This window comes from Sphaeramia orbicularis, chromosome 20 (genome assembly GCF_902148855.1).
Source record: "Sphaeramia orbicularis chromosome 20, fSphaOr1.1, whole genome shotgun sequence".
In the NCBI taxonomy this organism is placed as follows: Eukaryota; Metazoa; Chordata; class Actinopteri; order Kurtiformes; family Apogonidae; genus Sphaeramia; species Sphaeramia orbicularis.
This window is the reverse complement of record NC_043976.1, coordinates 44,570,698-44,595,629: the sequence shown is the minus strand read 5'-3', so window position 1 is coordinate 44,595,629 and position 24,932 is coordinate 44,570,698. Positions and strand designations below refer to the sequence as shown.

At 38.5% G+C, this 24,932-nt stretch overlaps 1 protein-coding gene across 1 annotated transcript in view; it reads right to left on the bottom strand.

The window, feature by feature from the left end:
• Positions 1-24,798, bottom strand: part of LOC115411248 (phospholipid phosphatase-related protein type 5-like) — a 115,711-nt gene extending 90,913 nt beyond the window's left edge. Inside the window, exon 1 of the mRNA XM_030123292.1 lies at positions 24,341-24,798. Within this exon, the coding sequence (XP_029979152.1) occupies positions 24,341-24,544 (204 nt within the window). The 5' untranslated portion in view covers positions 24,545-24,798. The remainder of the gene's footprint in view (positions 1-24,340) is intronic.
• Positions 24,799-24,932: the final 134 nt, after the last annotated feature.

Genomic DNA, 24,932 nt, shown 5'->3' with positions numbered 1-24,932 from the left:
CCGTGGGGAACCTGTGAACAGCTGCTCCGCTCAGCACCTCCACAATCTGTGCAGACCATGTGTACGTTCAGCAGTCCCACCAAAACACTACGCACGTCTGTTTACACTGGGAGACACCAGGAAGCAAACGGAGCACATTCAGCCCCAGTCCGATACTCAGCCACTGCTCCAACAGGACTTCATCAGTTCAGTTTACGCAGGTGTTCCATGACCGCTCTGTTCTAGATGGTTCCAGAAGGTCTACTCAGATCATATCAAATATCATATGATTGGATAATTCCATCTGACACAGGCTGGATGGAAGGGGGTATCACAGCTTGGGTTGGACTTTAGGCCTGGGTGTCACGGCCAATATCCTGAAACAATTTGATTTCAGTTCATGAGGTTCATAATCAATTAGTCACAATTCGATTGGATTCAGTATTAATTGATTGATTCAGATTCATTTAGTTCACAGGTGTCAAACATGTGGCCCGGGGGCCAAAACCGGCCCACCAAAGGGTCCAATCCAGCCCCTGGGATGAATTTGTAAAATGCAGAAATTACACTGAAGGTGTTAACAATCAAGGATGTTAGAATCATTTTAGGTCAGTTCAGTCTAAAGTGGGTCTGCATTCTCTTTTCTAGAAAAGCACTTGGAGAGCGCAGACCTCCACCAGGGCAGATCAGTGGGCCCCCCCCCCCACTGAGATGAACGTGTTTTAACACATTTGGAGTCAAAGAAATGTCAACACAACCGTACATATTTGACTATTTAATTTGAGTAACTTTAGGGGAAGGTGAGCTTCCCTTGAAGCCTTTGAGAAATCGCCTCTGAGATATACATATATGTACATATATATATGTGTAAATATATATATATATATATATATATATATATATATATATATATATATATATATATATATACACATATGTTGATGTTTTCAAGCATGGGTGTGTAAAGGTTTGTTCACCTGATGATTACTGAAGGTCTGCTGATGAAATGCACATCCATGAACAAAATAAATGAAATAAATGAAAATGAAAATAATGTAAATTCCTATTATAAAACAGTGGTGCTTGTGCTTTTGCGTATCCTAGCGGTGATATGTGGTATTAGTGTAGTTGAATGACTTGCATACTGCTCCACCCAAACCACTTCCTGAAGTCCCCACAGAGGAGCCTTTACTTTTTACCTCCTGCTTTCTTCGACTCAGTACCCAGGGCTCAAAATTAACTTTTTGACCTAGGAGCACTGTGCTCCTAACCCTAAAAAGTTAGGGGCACAGGCTAAAATCTAGGCGCACCACTATTATATAAAAAATTTGGAGAACAAGCAAAACTCTTGGCCATACCAAGTAATATTCCTATATGTATTTAAGCAATGTTAACAACCTAGAATAAAGTATTTGAATAGAGTATGAAAGAAAAAGCTTACATTGACACAGGTGCAAAACAATTGTCAATGTGTGGTATATACTTTAGTTGGTTCTTGGAGAAGAAAGACGAATCACACCATTATTTGCAACAACCAGCTTTTTTATTTCATGGCCTAAAGGCCCTTAGGGGCCGTTTACACGGCGTTGGATTCAGTCGACTCCGGGAAGATTTCATGGCGGATTAGCCTTCTGTTACCATGGAAACGGTGCCTAGAGTGCCTGAATCCGGAAACTTTTGATACCAGGGTCCAGGGTGGAACGTTATCGATACGCTCCGCATTCCAGCTCCGTGTTAACGCGAGTCGGAGCGTTCCGGGGTAAAATATGACGTCACCGCATGCGCGCGCAGCCAAGAACCGCCAGTTAACCCACTCCAGGCCAGTTGGTGGCAGTAATGCGCCTCCGAGCTGGTTTGCCAGCCTCTATGACACAATAAAGCTGCAGAAAAAGAAGGAACAACCACAACAACAATGGCCGGTTTCAGAACAACATACGTGCTGCTAACTGTGCTCAGCTCGTCTGTCCAGACAAAGAAGTCCTGCGTCTTTGTACGACCACTCGCCATTGTTGTTTGTAAATAGTGTTGTCCGCCTCCTCCTCTTCTTCTTCTTCTACTCATTTAAAGGCTGTCTAAACCGGAAATCGTTTGTGCGCAGGCGCCTGTTTTACCGCCACTGTTTCACTACAGCTCTACATCGCCAGCTACTGGTGTGGCATGGCCACTACAGCGTATTCAGCCGTCCTCGCGGACTCATGTTAACGCAGATCGTTATCATAGCGGCGTCGTCTTAACGCGGAATGATTTTATAACGCAAAGGAGAAATCTTTGCGGAGTGTTGCCGTGTAAACGTACCCTTAGTCACTGTGGTCTACACCACACCTGAAGTCAGGAGATTGTTTCAAATGTCGGTGGAGTTATTTGATCCCTTTGTTTATGCCACCTGCGCACGCGAGGGGGCGGGGACTAGATTTTCCGCTTCAGTCAGCGGGGCGTGGAGCTTGTTTATTTTCAGCTGACGAGTTACTTCTGCAGCCATTATTCTAGGCGCACGTATTAATTTTCACTCATTTTTTTATTGGCGCACCGTGCGATCGTCATCTCAAAAACAGTCGCACTACCGAAATTCTCAGGCGCATGCGACCGTAGTTCAGTCGCAGTCACGAGCCCTGGTACCTCCTGGCCTTTATGGAAGCTTTATTTGACCACATTTCTGTTTTGGGTTTCATCCTCAGCTCTGGTGCTTTTACTCTATGATTTGTGAGCTACTTCCAACTTTTAGTTAAAAAAAACCCAGAAAAAATAAAATAAAACTGCTTCCATGTATCACTGACGTCTACCGAGGGCGGCTGCTCGAGTCATGCCTCAGCGGCTCATACTGAAATAACCCCCCCCCATCGGTCCTGTCATCCCTTTAGTATGTGTGTCCTCGGGGGCCTGTTGTTCCGACGTCTCCCTTTGCTGTTCAGACTCGTTGCCTCTGTCAGTCTAATGAACTCGTAAACACAGACACATTGAGGCACTGACTTCTGAAGGGGAAAAAACTGACCAAACAAACAAGCCGTGGCCAAATATTGGTTCAATGTCGTTCCTGTTGACTACCCCCCCCTCGCCTTCCAACGCTGACGAAGACAGATTAGTGTCCTGACGTAGATTGGTGTGAAATTGAATAAGTGAGACTTTAAAGAAGAGGGATGGAGTAAAGGAAGCGGAGGAGTGGACGGCTGAGGCCTGACCACAGGAACAGTCCAGTAAATAAGGTGCAGCGCTCACCTCCAGCACTGTCATCAGGACTTAGCCTGGGGGCGGAATTGGTCTCCAGTGAGGGCGATGCAGAGACAGGGAGGGCAGGACGGTAGTTAAGGGACCAAACAAGCAGCACATTGTGACTGCGGCCCTGTCAGCTTGTGTTACAGCCAATGAGAAAGTGGGACAAATGGCCCGTGGCACAGTCACAGAGCTGCCAAGGCCGGTGGAAATCAGGCGCTCCTTCAACCACTTCTTTCCATTTCCTACTGATATTACAGCTTATAAACAGTGGCTTCCAAAATAACACCGCATGACTAACAGGAGTGTGCAAGGCCATGTGCACAGGCAGCAGTAACAGGCTACATTTACAGCATGGACACAACTCTGTACAATCTACTGAGGACACGCAACACACTAGACAACACACAGCAGACAGTCTAGGCCTCTGAGGTGTTTCAGTGTCTTCTCCTGTTAACCCCAGACCGTCCTGTCTCACTAGCCACTTTTCCATTGGACATCTGCACAAAACTTTACCCACATTTACTAAATGTTGAAAATACAGAAGTGCATAATGCCAGTTTTTCCATTAAATCACAAATTTGTTTATTTATTATTGCAAGACTTCAGTAGAAGTCATCCCATAAACATGCTGACAAACATAACTATCAGGTTGATTTACAGATATATTCATATTTGTCTCATAGCGCCCTCTAGGTCCTGGAAAATGCTCGTATTTCTGTGTTGTTTTGAATCTACAATGCTGGTTCCTCCTCTATCTCCTCCTAAATTCTAAACTGATGTGGTTTCCTGGTGTGTCCACACACACACGTTTGGGTTCAACTCTTCTTCTTCTCTTGTTCTAACATCCATCAACATCCTTTTTTTGCACCCCCCCCGGCTGAACCATGGACACTGGACTACCGAACCCCCCCCCTTTCAGATTACACACCGCTACATGCAGAGGTCACTTCCACAGAAAACACTGAACTACAAGGACCTACCATGGACACAGACGAGTCCTACACCAGTACCCAGTCTGGGACCGGGTGCAGACGGTGGTCCCGGCTCTCAGTGGTTCTTACGGTGGTCAGACTAAGGCAGAGTCGGTGTCAGTCTTCAGATTCTTCTCTGCTTTTAGTCGTCTCCATGTTCCTAAATCATCTCCTTGTTCTGTTTCTCTCTTTGTCTCTTTGTCGTCGTTGGAATAATCCCTTTAGTCCTTTTGGGTTTCTTCAGCTCAGACATTTGTGTTCATAAATGTTCAGCTGCAGCTCAGTGGAACTGCCAACCTGGATGAACTAAGGTACTGACTCTGTGATTGGCAGACAGGTGATGGGCGGAGCCTCAGACCAAAGCACACAATGACATCATAACCATCATTTGGGGGCTGACACTGAGCTTTAAATGTGAATCTTCGGTCTGGAATACTACTGTGACTGAGATCAGGACTGAAATGAACAGGATGACAGTCAGGACCATTTTCTAATACTGAGAACAGAATTCCTGCAGACTGCACCTTTAACCCCAGACTGTATCTGTGAAACTACAACCAACCAGCATTTAGGACTGGATTAGTCTGGATCAGAGACTCGCACCTGGTTCACTTTTACTCCTTTTATTCTGGAACCATGTGACCTGTGGACCAGTGTTATTAGACGTTACACTGCTCGTCCCACTCGAACCCCAGCCCCACCCTCATTGTTCCCTGTCTTTCTGTCATATTTAATGTCCTTTTTTATCAACTATCCCAAACCCATCCACATCACCTCCACCCGTGTTGAAGAGCAATGACAACTCTAGCACATCCCGTCGCTTTAGCGCTGCTGCAGCGTGGGCCGATGCAGGACCCAGTTAAGCCCTCCAGTCTGACACTGACAGCAGCTTTCACATTCTCCCACACTTCAGACGAACGGCGCAGCACTAAACTAACTGTCACCCATCAAAACGGAAGCCTTACAACTCTAAACAGATGTACCAAATCATTCAACACGGTGACAAAGTGGAACGACGTAGGCGCTAACTGACATTTACCCCCTCAGGTCCTTCTGGAGCTGAAGTCAAATTCACCACCAATGTTTTTTAACTTCTGTTCCAGGTTCAGTACGTGCCCCTATAGAAGACTAAGAGCAGCTGGAGGAGCCAAGGCCTGGTCTCATGTACGAATACTACAGAAGGACTAGGGCTGTAAGAAAATATCGATTTTGCAATATATCGTGATATACTGATTAATCTAGGTGTGTCTGACCACAGTAGTCCCAACAAGAAGAAGCAGATACACCTGGATTAATCAGTGTGTCCAATAATGAAAAACAGGAAACAAAGGAGCTACCTTAAGTTCAGGAAGTAGTGGGACTGTGCATGGAGCCCATTTGGACTGCTCTGTGATTTCATAAAGTTAACCTCCTAAGACCCTGCTATTGGTTTTCTGTCTATGTTTGTGGACAACAGTTTCACAGCTTTGCACAAAAAAACAAAAACAAGAACAAAAAAGAAACTGCCCACCGCAAAGGACATTCCATAAAAATTTTAAAAAGCACCTGAAAAAAAAAAACTGTTGCATCATGACGTTTCCAATATAAGCAATTATTTAATTAAGAAAAAGCCAAAATGTGTACTTTCCCAGCTCTCAGGAGGATAAATATTTTCTTAATAAAACTATATTTAAAAAAAAAAAAAAAAAAATCAAAATGCATTTCAACTTTAGCCTAATTTTGGGTAATAAAATCAGTCTTAAAAAAATGTAGATACTTTTTTCATCATTCATGCCTGAAAGGGTTAAACTGTAACGTCTGTAAAACCAAATTTCAGTTTGAACACAGGAACATTTTGTGATAGAACATTAGATCCTGTTGGGATCAAATAAAAATGTGTTTAGTGTTTATGCAGATTTCTGCTGTAATTCAATTCTTCAAGGAAATAATCATTTTAAAAACAGAAACAAACAAAAATTGCCTTTTCAACAGTATCATGATATATCGTGATATATAGTATCGTGATCCTAGTATTGTGATTTGTATCGTATCGCCAGATTCTTGCCGATACACGCCCTAATAAGGAACATAGTAGTCCTACTGCCGGACTGGCAGGTTCCACATCCAGACCAATCTGATCTACAGTCCAATAAGAACAGCAGAAGAACCCACAAAATAGAATGACTGCAGATGTACTACTGGGTTTGATGGAAAAAAATAATCTTACATTATGCCAATGAATAATGACAACTTCGAATGTTTGTCTTTTAGTGCAAAAAATAACATTATGAAAATATTTACATTTCCAAACTCTCCTGTAACAATAAAATGTGAAAAACCTGAACAAATATGAACAACCTGAAATGTCTGTATTAAATTCAGTCCAGTTTGAACTCTGTTCTTCCTGTTCCTCAGTGTTTAGTGTCTTTGTAGATCTGATCCAGAATGCACATGGACTAATGAGAAGTGGAGGAAGAATTGTTAAAATTATACTTAATTTTCTTAAGAAATTTCAGTTTTTTCGGGTGATTCACATCTTTTTTGTTTGGATAGTTTATAAAACAGAGGCCATTTCTCATAGACTGCAAGGGAAGCTCGGCTTCCCATAAAATTACGAAAATTAAATGATCAAATCTGTTCAGTTGTTTTCATTTCATTGACTCCAAATGTGTTAGAACACGTTCATCTCTCAGACCAGTTGGTTCAGAATCAGTTTGATCCCAGATCAGTGGACTGGATGTTGTTCACTTCTCCTCCATTCCCGTGTCTGTGTTTTCTCCTCCATCTCTGCTCAGTGCATTTGTCCGTAGACGCTCAGTGTCCATGCACTTCAATGGGACTGAGTGGAACTGCTGGAAACTGACTCTAAACTGGACGCTCATTGGATAAATGACACCATGTTGTCCCGCCCCCGGACGCCGGGCATCTCTGGGGGTGAATGGAGCTGTGGGCGGAGCTCGGCCGGGCCGGACACCAGGTTTCCACGTGCTGATTGGAGGATCGGTCTAAAGGCTGAATCCCCGTTTGATTGACAGCTGTTTTCAGATCTGCTCCTTCACTGACACAGTTCAGTTTAATACCGTCACACATTCTGCTGGGAAATCGAGAGAGAAACCACTACCAAAATACTTGTTCATTTCTTGCACTGTAAATAAAACACACTCATTGGACTTCCTTGTTTCAATTTAACATAATTTCAGCATTTTCTTGTTTCAGTTACATAATTTAATCATTTCTTGTTCGAGTTTAATATGGTTTTGTAGATAGTTAAATCAATCAAACTGTCGGCTAGGTCAGAGTGAAAGGAGCTTCTCTAGTTTCAAAGGCTCCAGTTCTATACCTGGAACACACTGGGCCAAGGCCGTCTAAGCAGCTGAGCTCTGCTGGACATTCAGAGGACACTGGTCCAGTCCCATAAAAGACGCCTACTGAGTACGATAAGGTCACTGAGCATTTTGTTAAAAAGGAACGGAGGGACGAATTTTTGTTCAAATAACTTGACAATTTTTTTGATGTAAGCCGACAATGAGCTTCCCCTGTCTGAAAGACGAGCAGCCGACACTGTTCCAAAAGTAAGAATTTTCATAATTTAATGGGGTTTTTTGCACTAAAACATAGACAACTATTGTCAGTTGTCATTATTTATCGGTTCTTCTGTTCTTATTTTACTGGTGCGGTCCACTGCAGATCAAATCAGGCTGAATGTGGAACCTGAAAGAACAGGAGTTTTACACCCCTGGTTTACACTGATCAGTTTGACCCAGTGTTCACAGTTTTATTTCCGCTTCAGTGGCCAACACGTCGTCTGTTCCAACAGACGCGCCGCAGAAATACAGATCACATGTGTTGGGACGCTGATCAGTGGTTGCTCATTTGTTTACTTCACTACTCCCATCTCCAAAAACTGCACAAGAGCAGCTCAGTGTGTCATGGGAGGAAAAGTGGGTTCATATTTCCCTCTATCTCCTCCGCCACATGGAGACGGTTGGCTGGACTCTGTTTGCAGAGGTTCACCAGCCCTTTACAAATGTGTAATCCTTCACTTAGGGATGGAACAGTTACCAGTATGACAATAAACGGCGGTAAAATCACAGACGGTGAGTATTATCATTTAAATTCTAATTCTCATGATAACTGTGTTTGATTATCGCACTTTTAGGGGAAAAAACACCTATGTAAAGATCTGCTTTTATGTCAAATATCAGAATCAGAATCAGCTTTATTGGCCAAACGTGAACACATACAAGGAATTTGGCTTCAGTTTTTACTTTACACATGATGTACAGTTCTGACATGAACCCAGAACAACATGTGGACCTGGACACAATATAGACAAACAGTCCACTGGAGACAGAGACAACAGTGGGTTTAGATTCACAGTGGATTTACAATGGAATATGTACAGAGTGTAAACTGCAGTTTTATACAGTGAGTGGACGTGTGGATCCAGTCTATTAAAAATATATGTTTATGTATATATTATTTACAGTGGGTTTTATATTGTAATATGTACAGAAAGTGCAAATTGAAGTATTTATACAGTGAGTGGATATGTACAGGAATACAGTCTGTACAAATATATATGTAGTGAAAATACAGTTTTTTACATAGTGCAAATTAGTCAGTTTTATAAAGAGTGCTATTAACACACAAAAATATAACTATTTGAGTACAGTTTTAATTTATTACAATTTTAATTTCCTATACCTAATATTTGGAACCAATATTCACTTTTGAAGTCTTTGAAAAGGTTCATTAAGCATCTGTGTGTTATTTATACAATACAGTATATACATTTTTCAAATTGGATTTTATATATTTTTTGTGTGTTTTGTCCTTTTATGTTTTTATAGTAGGTTAAAGTGAAAAAATAATAGACAGATGACATAGATGAAGTTGTGCTGAAAACAGATCCCAAACATGGGTATAGTAAACATTTGTTTATATAGTATATAAAGGCAAAATCGAAAGGACTGAAAAACGGACAAAATAGACTCAGACCACTAAGGGTTAATATTTGAATGTTTCTGACACAGAAGGGACATTGTACCGATTATTTTTTTCAAACTACAACTTGGCTAAATTATTTCAGTGTGTGTATCAGTACTTTTTGAACATTTTGAGCACAATTTCAACCAGAAGCACTCAGAGAGCGCAGACCTCCGCCAAGGCAGATCAGTGGCCCCCCCACACCCCCGATCACCACCAAAATTTAATCATTTGTTCCTTGTGCCAGTATCAACATTTCCTGAAATTTTCATCCAAATCCGTCCATAACTTTTTGACTTATCTTGCTCACAGACAGACAGACAAACGCCAACAAAAACAGAACCTCGGTGGTGGAGGAAAAATACTGCGATAATAATGATAACCGTGATAACCTCCTCAGACCCAGCTATGGGTTTTCTGTCCACATTTGTGGACAAGAGTTTCACAACTTTTTACAAAAAAAAGGAAACTGTCCACCACAAAGGACATTTCATAAAAATTTTAAAAACTGCATCTGAAAAAACTGTTGCATCATGATGTTTCCAATATAGGCACTGATTTAATAAAAAAACAAAAAACAGCTGGTACTGCTGACATTTCCTGGGTCTCAGGAGGTTAATTTTGGTCACAGTAACTGTGATATGAAATTTTCATATCAGTACATCCCTACCGTCTCTGTGTGGTTCTCATGCAGAGCTTTGTTCCTGTCACCGTCACTGAGCTCAATAAGAAATAGTGACATTGCACTTTATTTACTTATTTTAGTTATTTATCCTATTTCTTTGCTCTATTTATTATTATTGTGACCTCAAATTTTTAAATTTTATGTTCTTATCCTGTTTTTTATCCCAGAGACTGTTTTTATCTTCTTGAGGTTTTTTTAAATTATGTTTAATTGCATCTTGTTTTTATTTATTTGATCGTATTTATTTATTTTATTCTTTTCCTTATCCATGCTGCTGTACTGTTGAATGGTGAAACACTGAGCACTTTTTGTCTTGACACTCGATCAAGTACCTGCCCAACAGGTTCAGTGCATGTTTTGTTGTAACGTCACATGCAATCACTATGTCTGCAGAACAAATCTACCCACAGGTAGAAATAACGGAACCTTGAACCTTGAGTGGCGTCTGTCTCTGGGATTCTGAGCTAAGCCTCCAAACTCTTCCTCTCATGGTTTTTTTAAGCACAGTTCCACAGCGCAATATTTTCGAAACCCTGCAGCCTAAAAACGTGTGGAGTGGAATGTTAATGCAGCTGTGATAAGGAGGGTCACACATTAATAAAGTCGGCTCATGTTGAAGGGTCAGAGGACCGGACCGCACACGCCCCAGCAGAACCGGAATACCTAACAGAGCCTACTGAGCATGTGGTTTAGTGGTCTGGTGGTCTACAAAAATACGTATGTCATTGGTTCTTTTTCATATTCAATACACTGTACAAAAAAAAATAAAAAAAACTGTACAAAAATGGCAATATTCCAGCAGCAGGGGTGCCAAAAAAATACTGTTAAATGACGGAAAATAACCATGTCATAAAATTATGGTAATTTTCCATAATTAAAATACAGTTTTTTGCCCTAACTTTACATGAGATTTTGCTTTTTTTTTTTTTTGACTTTTTAATGTTTAATAAAGAATATTTACATGTATTAAAACAATCAAATTACTGATAATTATATATATATATATATATATATATATATATATATATGTATATATATAAAGAATTTTCAATGAGACTCAGTTGTCCAATCCACTGATAAAAACTGTATTTGGACAGTTTATCAGTGCTTATACATGTTATACATTCACAAAAATACATTTATTCAACATTTTTGTTGTGAAACCTCCTGTAATTACACAAGATATTTGTCAATTAACAAACAAGTCTGGTTCAACTGACAGAACAAATACTTCTTTTACAGTTAATTGCCAGTAATTTTAGCATGTTTTATTATATTTTTTACAGTATTAAACTTTAAATTAACAGCTTAATCTCATGAATAGAAAAGAAATATTTGTGAAATTATGATACATTTGCAAATGTATTTTAACTGTTTTTTTTGGGGGGGTTTTTTTTACCTGTAAATTCTCTTTAAAAAAAATGGAAACTTTATGGTTCTTCACAGTTACAGTTTTTTGGTGTTATTTTACATTTGACATGTAAAATCACAGTCTGTTTTTGTCATTTCATTGATATTTTCCTGTATCTGAAAAATACAGGAAAAATCTGTAAAATAAACAGTGGAAATTCTGTTAAATTACAGATTATTTTTTACAGTGTAGAGAATCCACAATCAGAAAATTTAAAAAAAAAGGACTCGTTATTTCATTATTTATGTACAAACCAAAAATTACAAAAAAAAGGGTTGTTTTTCATTCTTTTGATTGGACGCACAAATTAAACATTGGAAATAATCAAATGGACCAAATGTGTGGTTTCATGTTGACATTTTTGATATCTGATTTGGTCTGACCCAGAAGATCCAGACTTGTTGGTGTGTTCCGTGAAGTGTCTTCTCCTTAGACCAGGGTTCTCAAACTCATTTTAGTTCAGTTCCACATTCAGCCCAGTTGGATCTGCAGTGGGCCGGACCAGTAAAAAAATAACAGTGAAAAAAGTACAGTTCTATTCTGATCAGGTTTACATCTACAGTTTCCTTAAAAATCTGAATAACATGAACAACTTGAATTGTCTTAAGAAAAACAAGTGCAATTTTAACAATATTCTGCCTCAGTTTATCAGTTTATCATTTACACATGTGCGTTACAATCACACAAAACATTTCGTAACAGGCAGAATATTGGTACAATTACATTTACTTTTCTTAAGACATTTGCGTTTGTTCATATTTGTTGAGGTTATTCACATTTTTAGGAAAAGTATAGTTTGGTAATGTAAACATTTTCATGTAATTTTGCTTTTTTACACCAAAAAATGTGGGGTTGTCATTATTTACAGGTTATTCTGATAATATTTTACTGGTGCTGACCCACTTGAAATCTAATTGGGCTGTATGTGTCTGTATGTGGAACCTGAATTAAAATGATTTTTACACTATTTATTTTTAATATCTTCAGTGTAATTTTTGCATTTCACAAATTCATCCCATGGGCCGTATTTGGCCCCCGGGCCGCACGTTTGACACCAGTGCCTTAGATTGCCTACCATGGACCCACTGTATTAGACAAAACAACAATACACTGTGAAAAATCTAAATCTGACCAAACGCTGTGCTGCATATACACACACATCCACCTTTACAGCGGTATGAATGTTGGAAAGAAAACGGTTTTCTGGGAACAGTGGGAGGCAGCGTGGTGTAACACACTTCAGTCTATGTGTGTTTTTTTTTTCTTTTTTTTTTCTTCAAACCATGGGACTGAAAATAGTCCACAGACAGACAGCCTGGAGTGTCCCACAGCAGCTGAAGGCTGGATAATACGTAGGACTGTTCGACCTGCTGGCTTGTTTTCATCATTATATCCTGGATTCCACTCAGTCAGAGGTGTTTACTGTCAGACTGCAGTGGAAGCTCAGCTTCCCCTAAAATGACTCCAATTAAATGCTCAAATCTGTTCAGTTGTTTTTATTTCATTGACTCCAAATGTGTTGGAACACGTTCATCTCTCAGACCAGTTGGTTCAGAATCAGTTTGATCCCAGATCAGTGGACTGGATGTTGTTCACTTCTCCTCCATTCCCGTGTCTGTGTTTTCTCCTCCATCTCTGCTCAGTGCATTTGTCTGTAGACGCTCAGCGTCCATGCACTTCAATGGGACTGAGTGGAACTGCTTTAAACTGACTCTAAACTGGACGCTAATTGGATAAATGACACCATGTTGTCCTGCCCCCGGACGCTCGGCGTCTCTGGGGGTGAATGGAGCTGTGGGCGGAGCTTGGCCGGGCCGGACGCTGAGCTTCCACGTGCTGATTGGAGGATGGGTCAAAAGGCTGAATCCCGTTTGATTGACAGCTGTTTTCAGATCTGCTCCTTCACTGACACAGTTCAGTTTAATACCGTCACACATTCTGCTGCGAAATCACAGAAACCAGATGAACTGTTCATTTCTTGCACTGTAAATAAAACACACTCATTGTACTTCCTTGTTTCAATTTAACATAATTTCAACGTTTTCTTGTTTAGTTGGTACGATAAGGTCACTGAGCATTTTCTTAAAAAGGAACGGAGGACAAATTTATGTTTAAATAACTAGCCTTTTTTTTTTAATGTAAGCCGACACTGAGCTTCCCCTGTCTGAAAGACCAGCAGCCAACACTGCACTCAGTGACACTCTGAGTTCCAGGAGTTCTGTTTTCCAACACTGAGCAGTAGAGCAGCATTAGCAGAGCTCAGACCAGCAGAGGAAACCAGGGCACGTCAACAGGGCACATGTATTCAGAGCTGCACCCTATTTACTTCTGTTTGACTGAAAGTTACATGAAATAAAAACTCCAGACTGATAAGATGAAAACCTTTTTTCCTCATTGTGTCAGTTCTGCTTGGTTTAGTTTCCTTCCATACTTCTTGTTAAGATGGGGGGGTGCACCTGGGGTGTACTTTGGTGACAGCTGACTGTGGAATCACTCCCACGATACAGTTTGAAAAAAACAAATTAGTCCAATAAAATGTGTTTTTAGAAGACGAGGCCGGCTGGGAGTTTCCACCGTGGATGTGAAAATCATAGCAGACATTCGGAACATCCACCAGGTCACCGTCAACCCACTGAAGGGCTTCAGGTCACATCTGAAATGAAATTCTGTTTTACAGACATTCCAGTTTCAGACCCTGTTCAAATGTTCATATTCTATTAGTTCAGAACTAACATCAGAACAGGATTTGAGTTCAATCCCAACAAAGGAATGAACATTATTAAATAAAAGAGTGTGAAATAATAATAAATAAAATATAAACAAAAAAGAAAAACAAAAAAAAAAAGATAATGAACCTCCACAATATCTGCATTTGAATAAATACCTAAAAATATCGATATACAGTACTTTTTAATATCAATACAGTATTGTGAAATGAAATATCGTGATATATCGCAGAACCAATATTTTCTGACACCCTACTCCTTATGTAATATTAGTACATGAGACCAGGCCTTGGCTGTTCCAGCTGGAATAATAATCCTACTATAATGGACGTTCTGTGTCCGACCGACGCATGTCCCGATGTTGCAGCACGGGAGGGCGTACGGGTGCAATGCTGCTGTTGCACCACAGGAGGGCACTATCGTACAATGGCACCACAGGTACAATGTCCCGAGTAATAATAATATATGTTATTTGTATAACACTTTTCATGGAACTCAAAGACACTTTACATGCAGCAGATAAAAACAGAAACCAAACATACTAAAAAGAGATTAAAAGCAGGTGCGAAAGGCAGCTATACGAATATAAAACAGCTAAACATTAAAAATTAAGATTAAACATTAAAAGGATTCTTAAATAAATGAGTTTTTAAAAGGGATTTAAGGAGCTAACATTATTGAATAAAAGAGTGTTAAATAATTATAAAAAAATAGAAACAATAAAGAAAAACAAAAAACTAAAATGAACCTCAGCCATATCTGCATTTGAATAAACACCTAAAAATATCCATACAGTACTTTTTCGTATCGCTACAGTATTGTGAAATGAAATATCGCGATATATTGAAGAACCAATGCTTTCTTACAGCCCTAGTGTGAATGTGAATGACGGCTCATGCTCCCTGAAACACCCTGTCCAATCTGTTCGTCCAATCAAACTGATGGATGTTTCAGAAAGGAGAAGCTTCTGACTGCATCAGTTAAAGGGTTCAGGAACTGACTCCAGCTGAAACACACGGACCACTGCAAGAATTATCCAATGGTTTAGTAAAAACAAACGCTCACACAACGGAGGACATCTGAGCAATGAAAGGACATGAAGTTAAAGCCCCAAAGAAACCAGTAAGACCAGTGTCCAGACTCAAACTGGATTCAAAGTGTCACATCTGAAAATACTAGGGCTGTAAGAAAATATCAGTTCTGCAGTATGTTGTGATATTTCATTTCACAATACTGTATCAATATTAAAAAGTACTGTATGGATATTTTTGGTATTTATTCAAATGCAGATATTGTGGAGGTTCATTTTAGTTTTTTGGTTTTCTTTTTTGTATGTATTTTATTTAATCTTATTTCACACTCTTTTATTAAATAATGTTTGTTCCTTTGTTGGGATTGAACTCAAATCCTGTTCTGATGTTAGTTGTGAACTGATAGAATCTGAACATTTGAACAGGATCTGAAACTGGAATGTCTGTAAAACAGAATTTCAGTTTGAACACAGGAACATTTTGTGATAGAACATTAGATCCTTTTGGGATCAAATAAAAATGTGTTTAGTATTTGTGCAGATTTCTGCTGTAATTCCATTCTTCAAGGAAAAACTCATTTTAAAAAAGAACCAACAAAAATTGCCTTTTTAACAGTATCATGACATATCGTGATATATTGTATTGTGATCCTAGTATTGTGATTTGTATCGTATTGCCACATTCTTGCCGATACACAGCCCTAATAAATACATAGATGAACTGTATGTGAGTGGATGAACGGTTGTGTTGAGCTGATGGATTGTGTGGAAAAAGAATGAGTGTGTGTGTGTGTGTGTGTGTGTGTGTGTGTGTGTGTGTGTGTGTGTGTGCCGTGTGAAAGCTGTGAGGCTGAAGAGGAAATGAGCAGAATGAGCAGATGATGCATCTGAGTGGAGAGAGAGATGAAGCCAAAGCACGGCTGCACTGGACTGAACACTGGTCTGCACGTGTTTGGAAACTGTCTGCCTCCGAGAGAAAACTGCTGAAGTCTTACTTTGATCAGATGAACTGGAAAAACTACACTGTAAAAAGTCCCCCTGAAACAGACTTTTTACAGTGGAGTACCTTCAGACTCCAAATGTGTTCCTCTGCCAAAGGTGTCTGTTTATAATGAACAACAAATATTTAATTTTAATATATAAAAAATAACACATTTTTTAAAGTAAATTTTGTGCAAAATCTAAACTGAATGAAATCTAACTGATGATATATGTATAAAATAGTAAATAAAATGAACAAAAACAGTCAAAATGATCAATGAAATGAACAAAGTTAATAAAAAATAATTAAAAAATTGACAGAAATAATAAGCAACAGGAACAAAATAAGCCACAAACTGAATGAAACTGAAGAAAAAATAATAAACCCATGGAGTTGGATCACCGACAAGTGGATGGACACACTGGGTTTTTCGATAGTATACATATATATATATATATATATATATATATATATATATATTAGTGGTGGGCAGCGATTAAAATTTGTAATCGCGATTAATCGCATGGCTTTCTGCGATTAATCGCGATTAATCGTGATTAATCGCATAGTTGTTGGGGGGGGGGGGGGGGGGGGGGGGGGGATGCATCAACAGCATGTATTGCCTTTCAGTGATATTCCAGACTGGAAGTACTCTGGTGATAAAAATAATTGCACATCAGTGCTTCCATACAACTGTGTCCTTCTCCCCCCACCATCTGAAGACATTTAAAATGAAAATGTCCATGTAAAAAACCACTACTTTTACACATGTTTATGTCCCCACCAGTGTATTTACAGTTGTGAGTGATTGACAGGAGTCTTAGTCCCACTAATCAGTACTAATACTAATAAGCCCATTAATGTGTGATGTTCAGTTGTTCAAAGCAAGCAAAAGGGGCCCTGAAGTGGTCAGAATAAGTGTCACTAACGTATGTTTTGTCCTTTCCGTGTTACCGTAGTCAGTTCGGACATAGAACTAACAGACATGTTTCTTTCACTCTGTTTGTATGGCCCCAAAAACGTTTGCCTGTGAGTATTTTATGTTCAGTTGTTGTAAGAATGAATAGTATCAAATATCTCTGATGTGAACCTTTGTTGCTGAATAAAAAGACGTTGTAAATCTTTAATTAACCTGTAAATGCTAATCGTTAGCGTGTCTATGGATTTTCCCATTCAAGTTAGCATCGAGATAAAATGACTGCTAATACAACATTCACATTGTAAATGAGTAAAGGTTAGTTCAAAGGCTGACATATTAGACCTAAACACAACCAATGAATTTACATAAACTTAGCATGAGCCTGCAGAAAGAATTAGCAACCCATCTGCGACTGCTTGCATAAACAAATTAGCTTAAACATCAGCATTACTTGTAAAGTTCGCGGGTTTTCTCCTCTCAGCTGCACATACACACAGCACCGTGTGTGGACCGGCAAAATAAAAGCATGAGTTTCAAAATAAGAGTCCGTATGTATACATCAACTAAGACTTGCTTGAAAGGCAGAACAATAATAAAACGGCGTTAACGTGAGATAAAAAAATTGTTGGCGTTATTTAATGAATGCGTTAACACGGTAATAACGCGTTAACTTGCCCACCCCTAATACATACATACATACATACATACATACATATATATATTTATATATATATATATAGTAAATAAAATGAACAGAAAATGAACAAAAACAAAAACAGCCAAAATGATCAATAAAATGAACAAAAATAATGAAAAACTGACAGACATAGTCAGCAACAAGAACAAAAGAAGACACAAACTGAATGAAATTGAAGAAAAAATAATAAACTTATTCAGTTTTCTCTGTTTCTGATATAATAACCATTTTTAATCTACCAATTTTAATCTAAGATTGAATGAACATCTGCAGGATCAGTGACTTAAATGTAGAAAAATACAGGATTTAAACTTAAAAATGCAGAATACAGAGGATAATATTAGAATAGATGGTGATAAATCAGTTAAGAAAGGTTAAAAATACAGGAAAACTCATTTGGGAACTGACACAAAAGTAGTTGTGAGTGTTTCTGAGTTAAACTGATGCAGTTTCAGTTGTGTTTCAGCTGTGACAGAGGACTAGATCAGGGCTGTCAAACATGCGTCCTGGGCCCAAATGCGTCCCCCCAAAGGTTCCAATCCGACCCCTGGGATGAATTTACAAAGTGTAAAAATTCTACATTCTTCAAATGAATTAAGAAAAAAAACAAACAAAAAAAAAGCTTGAATTAAGGAAAAAATCTTGATTTAACAACTTCCATTTTTTCCCCTTTGCTTTAGTGCAAAAAAATAACATTAAATTCTGAAAATATTTCCATTTCCAAACTCTCCTGTAACAATAAAATGTGACTAACCTGAACAAATGTGACCAACCTGAAATGTCTGTATTAAATTCAGTCCAGTTTGAACTCTTTTCTTCCTGTTCCTCAGTGTTTAGTGTCTTTGGAGATCTGATCCAGAATGCACATGGACTAATGAGAAGTGGAGGAAGAAGACTGGGAAAATTACACTGATTTTTCTGAAGAAATTTCAGTTTTTTCAGGTTATTCACATCCTTTTTGTTTGGATAGTTTATAAAAGTAAGTATTTTCATAATGTTTTTTTTTTTTTGCACTAAAACGCAGACATAAATTGTCAGTTGTCATTATTTATGGGTTCTTCTGTTCTTATTTCACTGGTTGGGTCCACTGCAGATCAGATCAGGCTGAATGTGGAACCTGACAGAACAGGAGTTTGAGAACCCTGCTGTAGACGCTGTTTCCTCTGGGTTTGTGACTGTAGCTCAGTAGACTTCCATAAACGTTAACTACCACAGCTGGTTTCTCCTGGTGACGTTGGGCTGAACTGGGTCCAATCTGTCAAATGTTCACCAGCTCTTCCTCAACACTTTCCCGTCATGTGCTGTAGTTCCCTGGAGCCAAACTCATTCCATTTCCTCAGCCTTCATATTCTTCAACAAACAAACATTCGTCCTTTCACTTGTAATCAGTGGAAACATGTGGTTCATGATGAGCCCAGAGAGAGAGACTGGAAGGTCACATGATGTCAACGCCGCACTGATCCAACAGAAGGAGACGGAATATGACGAAGACGAGGACGGAGATGAAGACGAGGATGGAGGTGCAGCTGTGTGTTGTTTTCAGGGTTCTAATAGTTTTAGATTTTCATCATAGTTTGGTTTTATTTAGTTTTGACTTTTTTTTTCTCTAATTCAGTTAGTTTTTTAGCAGGTTTGCTAGTTTTTATCAGTTTTTATTATTTTCTAAATGCTTAGTTTTAGTTTAGTTTTTTTTTTTATATCTTTTCTCTTCTTCTCTGTCGTCGTATTCAAATAAATCCCAGACAGGACTCCTTGACACCTTGAAAATACAGGAAAAAATATGTAAATAAAGTGAAAATTCTGTTAAATTACAGCTATTTTTTACAGTGTGGAGAAATGTGTTGTTTGTATACATTTTTTTTTAACTCTCACATTGTACAGAGGAGTTGATAATATTATTTATTTTGTTTTTTTTTGTTGTCGGGGTGTTTGTTTAAGTTAGTTATCCTTTTTTTTTTTTTTAATTATAGTTTTTATTTATTTCAGTTAACAAAAATGTTTTTTCAATTCTAGTCTTTGTCATTTCGTTAGTTTTTGTTTATAACCTTACTCCAGATGTACTGATGTGCTGCAGAGACAACATGACTGTGATGAGTGAGAATCTAGGAATAGACCAAGAGATGTGGTTGAGTATGAGAAATGCTTACATTGTAGTTTTAGTATTAATTGTAGTTCAGTCATATCTTTTCTCTTCTTCTCTGTGGTCGTATTCAAATAAATCCCAGACAGGACTCTGCTGCTTTAGTCTCCATGTTTCCAGGTAGAGTGGGGACCAGAAGACGACTGGAAACCACAAGTGAACACAAGTGAACGACCCTTAAATATCGTATGGTGCCGCTAGCTAAAATTACTAGAGAAAAATAAATCGCTTTCGTATCAATCTGACATTGACAAAGACGAAAACGAAGGCAATTTTATCCATAATTTTTAGCCATTTTAGTTAGTTTTGTAAACACACAATACAGTTTCAGTTAGTTATGTTTTTTTTTCTTTTAATTATAGTTTTTATTTATTTCAGTTAACGAAAATGTTTTTACAATTCTAGTTTTCGTCATTTCGTTAGTTTTCGTTAACAATAATAGCCTTGGTTGGTTTGAATCTACAATGCTGGTTCCTCCTCTATCTCCTCCTAAATTCTAAACTGATGTGGTTTCCTGCTGTGTCCACACATACACACACGTTTGGGAAAAACTCTTCTTCTTCTCTTGTTCTAACATCCATCCACATCTGTTTGTTTTGGTCATGTGACTCTAGTTGGACTCAAAGGTCTTTCCATTACAGTTTTGGGTCATAGACCAATTTAACTACGAACAAACACCTCCAACAACAACTAAAACTATTCAGAGAAAAACTAGAGTTTGGGTGAAAATGTCATTTTTTCCATTTGACAAATTTATATGAAGACGTTAAATTCACACAGTTTGATGAGATAACTGTCAGCTCAGCTCAGATTCCTTGTTAATATTCCAGGTGCACCGCTCCTGTCCTGTTTCTACCTTCATCAGTCTGTAATTGTCGGAGCTAATGAAAGCCTATCAGGTTTTTCTATTTAAATTATTCAGACTGCGCCATTTAATCTTGTCATTGTTGTTTTTTAAAAGGAGTTAAATGAAGGAGAAGGCCATAAAGCTGTTCTTAGAGGAGGGCGAATAATGTGCACCGATGTGACCGTTTGGTGACCAACAACCCTGGATTAGGGATGGAACCATATGAACATTTCATATCACGGTTATTGAGACCAAAATTATCACAGTTATCATTATTATCACGGTATTGTTGAAACTGTGCTCAAAATGTTCAAAAAGTACTGATACACACACTGAAATAATTAAACCAAGTTGTATTTTGAACAAAATACATAAATAAATAAATAAATAAATAAATAATAAATAATAATAATAATAATAATAATAATAATAATAATAATAATAATAATAATAATCGGTACAATGTCCCTTCTGCTGCAGAAACATTCAAATATTAACCCTTAGTGGTCTGAGCCTATTTTGTCCGTTTTTCAGTCCGTTTGATTTTGCCTTTATATACTATATAAACAAATGTTTACTATACCCATGTTTGGGATCTGTTTTTTCAGCACAACTTCATCTGTATCATCTGTCTATTATTTTTTTCACTGTAACCTACTATAAAAACACAAAAGGACAAAAAACTCACAACAAATATTAAATCCGATTTGAAAAATGTAAATAATTTATTGCATAAATAACACACAGATGCTTAACGAACCCTTTCAAAGACTTTAAAAGTGAATATTGGTTCCAAATATTAGGTATAGAAAATTAAAATTGTAATAAATTAAAACTACACTGACATAGTTATATTTGTGTGTGTGTGTTAATAGCACTCTTTATAAAACTGACTAATTTGCACTATGTAAAAAACTGTATTTCCTGTACGACAATGATATAGATAGATAGATAGATAGATAGATAGATAGATAGATAGATAGATAGATAGATAGATAGATAGATAGATAGATAGATAGATAGATAGATAGATAGATAGATAGATAGATACACATTTTTTACAGACTGTATTCCTGTACATATCCACTCACTGTATAAATACTTCAATTTGCACTTTCTGTACATATTACAATATAAAACCCACTGTAAATAATATATACATAAACATATATTTTTAATAGACTGGATCCACACGTCCACTCACTGTATAAAACTGCAGTTTACACTCTGTACATATTCCATTGTAAATCCACTGTGAATCTAAACCCACTGTTGTCTCTGTCTCCAGTGGACTGTTTGTCTATATTGTGTCCAGGTCCACATGTTGTTCTGGGTTCATGTCAGAACTGTACATCGTGTGTAAAGTAAAAACTGAAGCCAAATTCCTTGTATGTGTTCACGTTTGGCCAATAAAGCTGATTCTGATTCTGATATTTGACATAAAAGCAGATCTTTACATAGGTGTTTTTTCCCCTAAAAGTGCGATAATCAAACACGGTTATCATGAGAATTAGAATTTAATGTTTTGTTTACTATACCCATGTTTGGTATCTTTTTTTTCAGCACAACATCATCTATATCATCTGTCTATTATTTTTTCCACTTTAACCTACTATAAAAATGTAAAAGGACAAAAAACACAAAAAAATAAAATAAAATCCAATTTGAAAAATGTATATATTTCATTGCATAAACAACACACAGATGTTTAATGAACCTTTTCAAAGACTTTAAAAGTGAATATTGGTTCCAAATATTAGGTATAGGAAATTAAAATTGTAATAAATTAAAACTATACTCACATATTTGACATAAAAGCAGATCTTTACATAGGTGTTTTTTTCCCCCAAAAGTGCGGTAATCAAACACGGTTATCATGAGAATTAGAATTTAAACGGTAATACTAACCGTCTGTGATTTTACCGCCGTTTATCGTTATACCGGTAATTGTTACATCCCTACTTGGCTGTGACATCATCATCCACTTCTCTGTGACATCATCATCCACTTCTCTGTGACATCATCATCCACTAAAGCTCAGGCGTCAGCTGTCAAAGCCTCTGCTCACACTCTGGTTTCACAGCTAACAGCTCTATTCTCTGCTCATTCTGACAGCCAGCACAACCACAGGAACAGAGGAGCCTACACCAGAAGCAGAAGCAGAACCAGAACCAGAAGCAGAACCAGAAGCAGAACCAGAAGCAGAACCAGAAGCAGAAGCACTCCTCTGGTGGTAACAGCCTGTGCGTTGGCCTCCTAAACACTCTGCAGTCAGAGGAGGACATATGCTACACTGCCCCCCAGTGGACAGACATACAGGAGCAAATCAAAGAACTGATCACATCAGATGAGTCTGAACCAGCAGAACCTTTGATGATCCAGTTCTAAAACACAAACTGAAGTCAGCTGATGGGTCCGCTCTCATCTTTCCCCTGAACCGTAGACAAAATCTGACAAAACCAACAAAAACCAGGTCTGGATTTGAAGAGTCCAAGCTGTGGAATTATCATGTGTCAGAACTCAGTCTGGTCCAGCAGAGGTCCATGTTCTGCCAACACGGTCCATCTGCTCTGAAAACCATTATGAACGGAGGTTTGGAGCAAAGGTCAAAGGTCAGGACAAAGTCAGCCCCCATGAGCAGCAGCAAAGAAACCCAGAGCACCAAGACCTGGTCAGACCACCAGGACCTGGTCAGACCCCCAGACCTGGTCAGACCACCAAGACCTGGTCAGACCACCAAAAATAATAATAATAATAATAATAATAATAATAATAATAATAATAATAATAATACACAGATGTCCTGTATTATTCTATTTTCCACAGCAAAGTGAACATGAAAAACCTACATAACTGTTTTCAAATGTTAAAGACACAAAAATAACACAGGACCACAACTGAAACCAGACCCAGTGGAACGTTTAGATTATTATATCATAATTATATTTTTTGCAAATGAGGCCTTTATTCTAATATTTTCTCAGATTAAATAAAGGATAAACAGTGAATACTTCAGTATTTATTTTGCAGATGGAGCCAAATGGGTTTGATTTTGTTGTAAATGTTATAAATTCCAACCCAGTTTGGTGTGCAGTTAGTCAGGGGGGTGCAACATGTGGCACGTGGGCCAAAATCAGCCCGTCAAAAGGGTCTGGTCCGGTCCACAGGATGAATTTACAAAATACAAAAATGACACTGAAGACATTAACAGTGTTTAGTTCAGGGGTCACATACAGCCCAATATGATCTCCTGTAAAAGAAAATGATAATAATCTATAAATAAAGTCAAGTCCAAATGTTTGTCTTTGGTTTAGTACAAAAACAGAACATTAAATTATGAAAATATTTACATGAACAAACTATCCTTTGACAATGTTGAGGCGTAATATTGTCAAAATTACTGATTTTTTTTTTCTTTTAGAAATGTCTTTTTTTTCCCAGTTTATTTACATCTTTGTTTGTTTGGCTAGTTGATAAATGTAAATAATTTTTGTAGTTTAGTGGGTTTTTACACTAAAACAAAGACAAACATTTGGAGTTGTCATTATTTAGTATGTGACTGGTGATCAGATTGGGGTGTATGAGACCCCTGAATTAAACAGACTCTGACAGCCCTGCAGTAAAAGATCCAATGGCTGAAGTCTGCACTATAATTTATTATTATTATCATTATTATTATTATTAGTAGTAGTAATAGTAGTAGTATTTTTATTTTATAATAATAATAATAATAATAATAATAATATTATTATAAATAATGGGGGGGTGTACTCACCAGCAGCGTGGGCAGTCCGGCCACCAGGGTGTAGAGCAGGACCGGCGGGACGGCGCTGCTGTCCTCCGGTCCCAGGTACGGTTTGGTGTAGGCGGTGTCGTAGCAGAAGAAGCCCTGCACGTGCACGCTGAAGGTGTCGGTGTATTCGAAGTAGTAGGCCAACATGACGGTCCCGGCCATGATCACCAGCTGGAAGTACAGCATGATGCAGAGGAGCTCACACAGCACACAGGCATTGAATGCACACGGACCCACCCTGTGCCCCGCTCCTACACCCCTGTCTGCCTGCCTGCCTGCCTGGGTCTGGGTCTGGGTCTGCCTGGTCCTTCTAACCGGCCTCCTCCTCCTCCTTCTGCCCGGCGGTACCCACTCCTGCTGACCGCCACATGACGAGAGGCGCTCCGGCTGCAGCAGAGGAGACGAGCCGCGACGAGTCTGAGTGGAAGAGCCTCCTCCGCACACTGAGAGCACCGAGTGTGTGTGTGAGAGAGAGGAGGGGGAGGGGGAGAGAGGGGGGGAGAGAGAGAGAGAGAGAGAGGAGAGAGAGAGAGGGGGGGGGGGGGGAGAGAGAGAGGAGAGAGAGAGAGGAGAA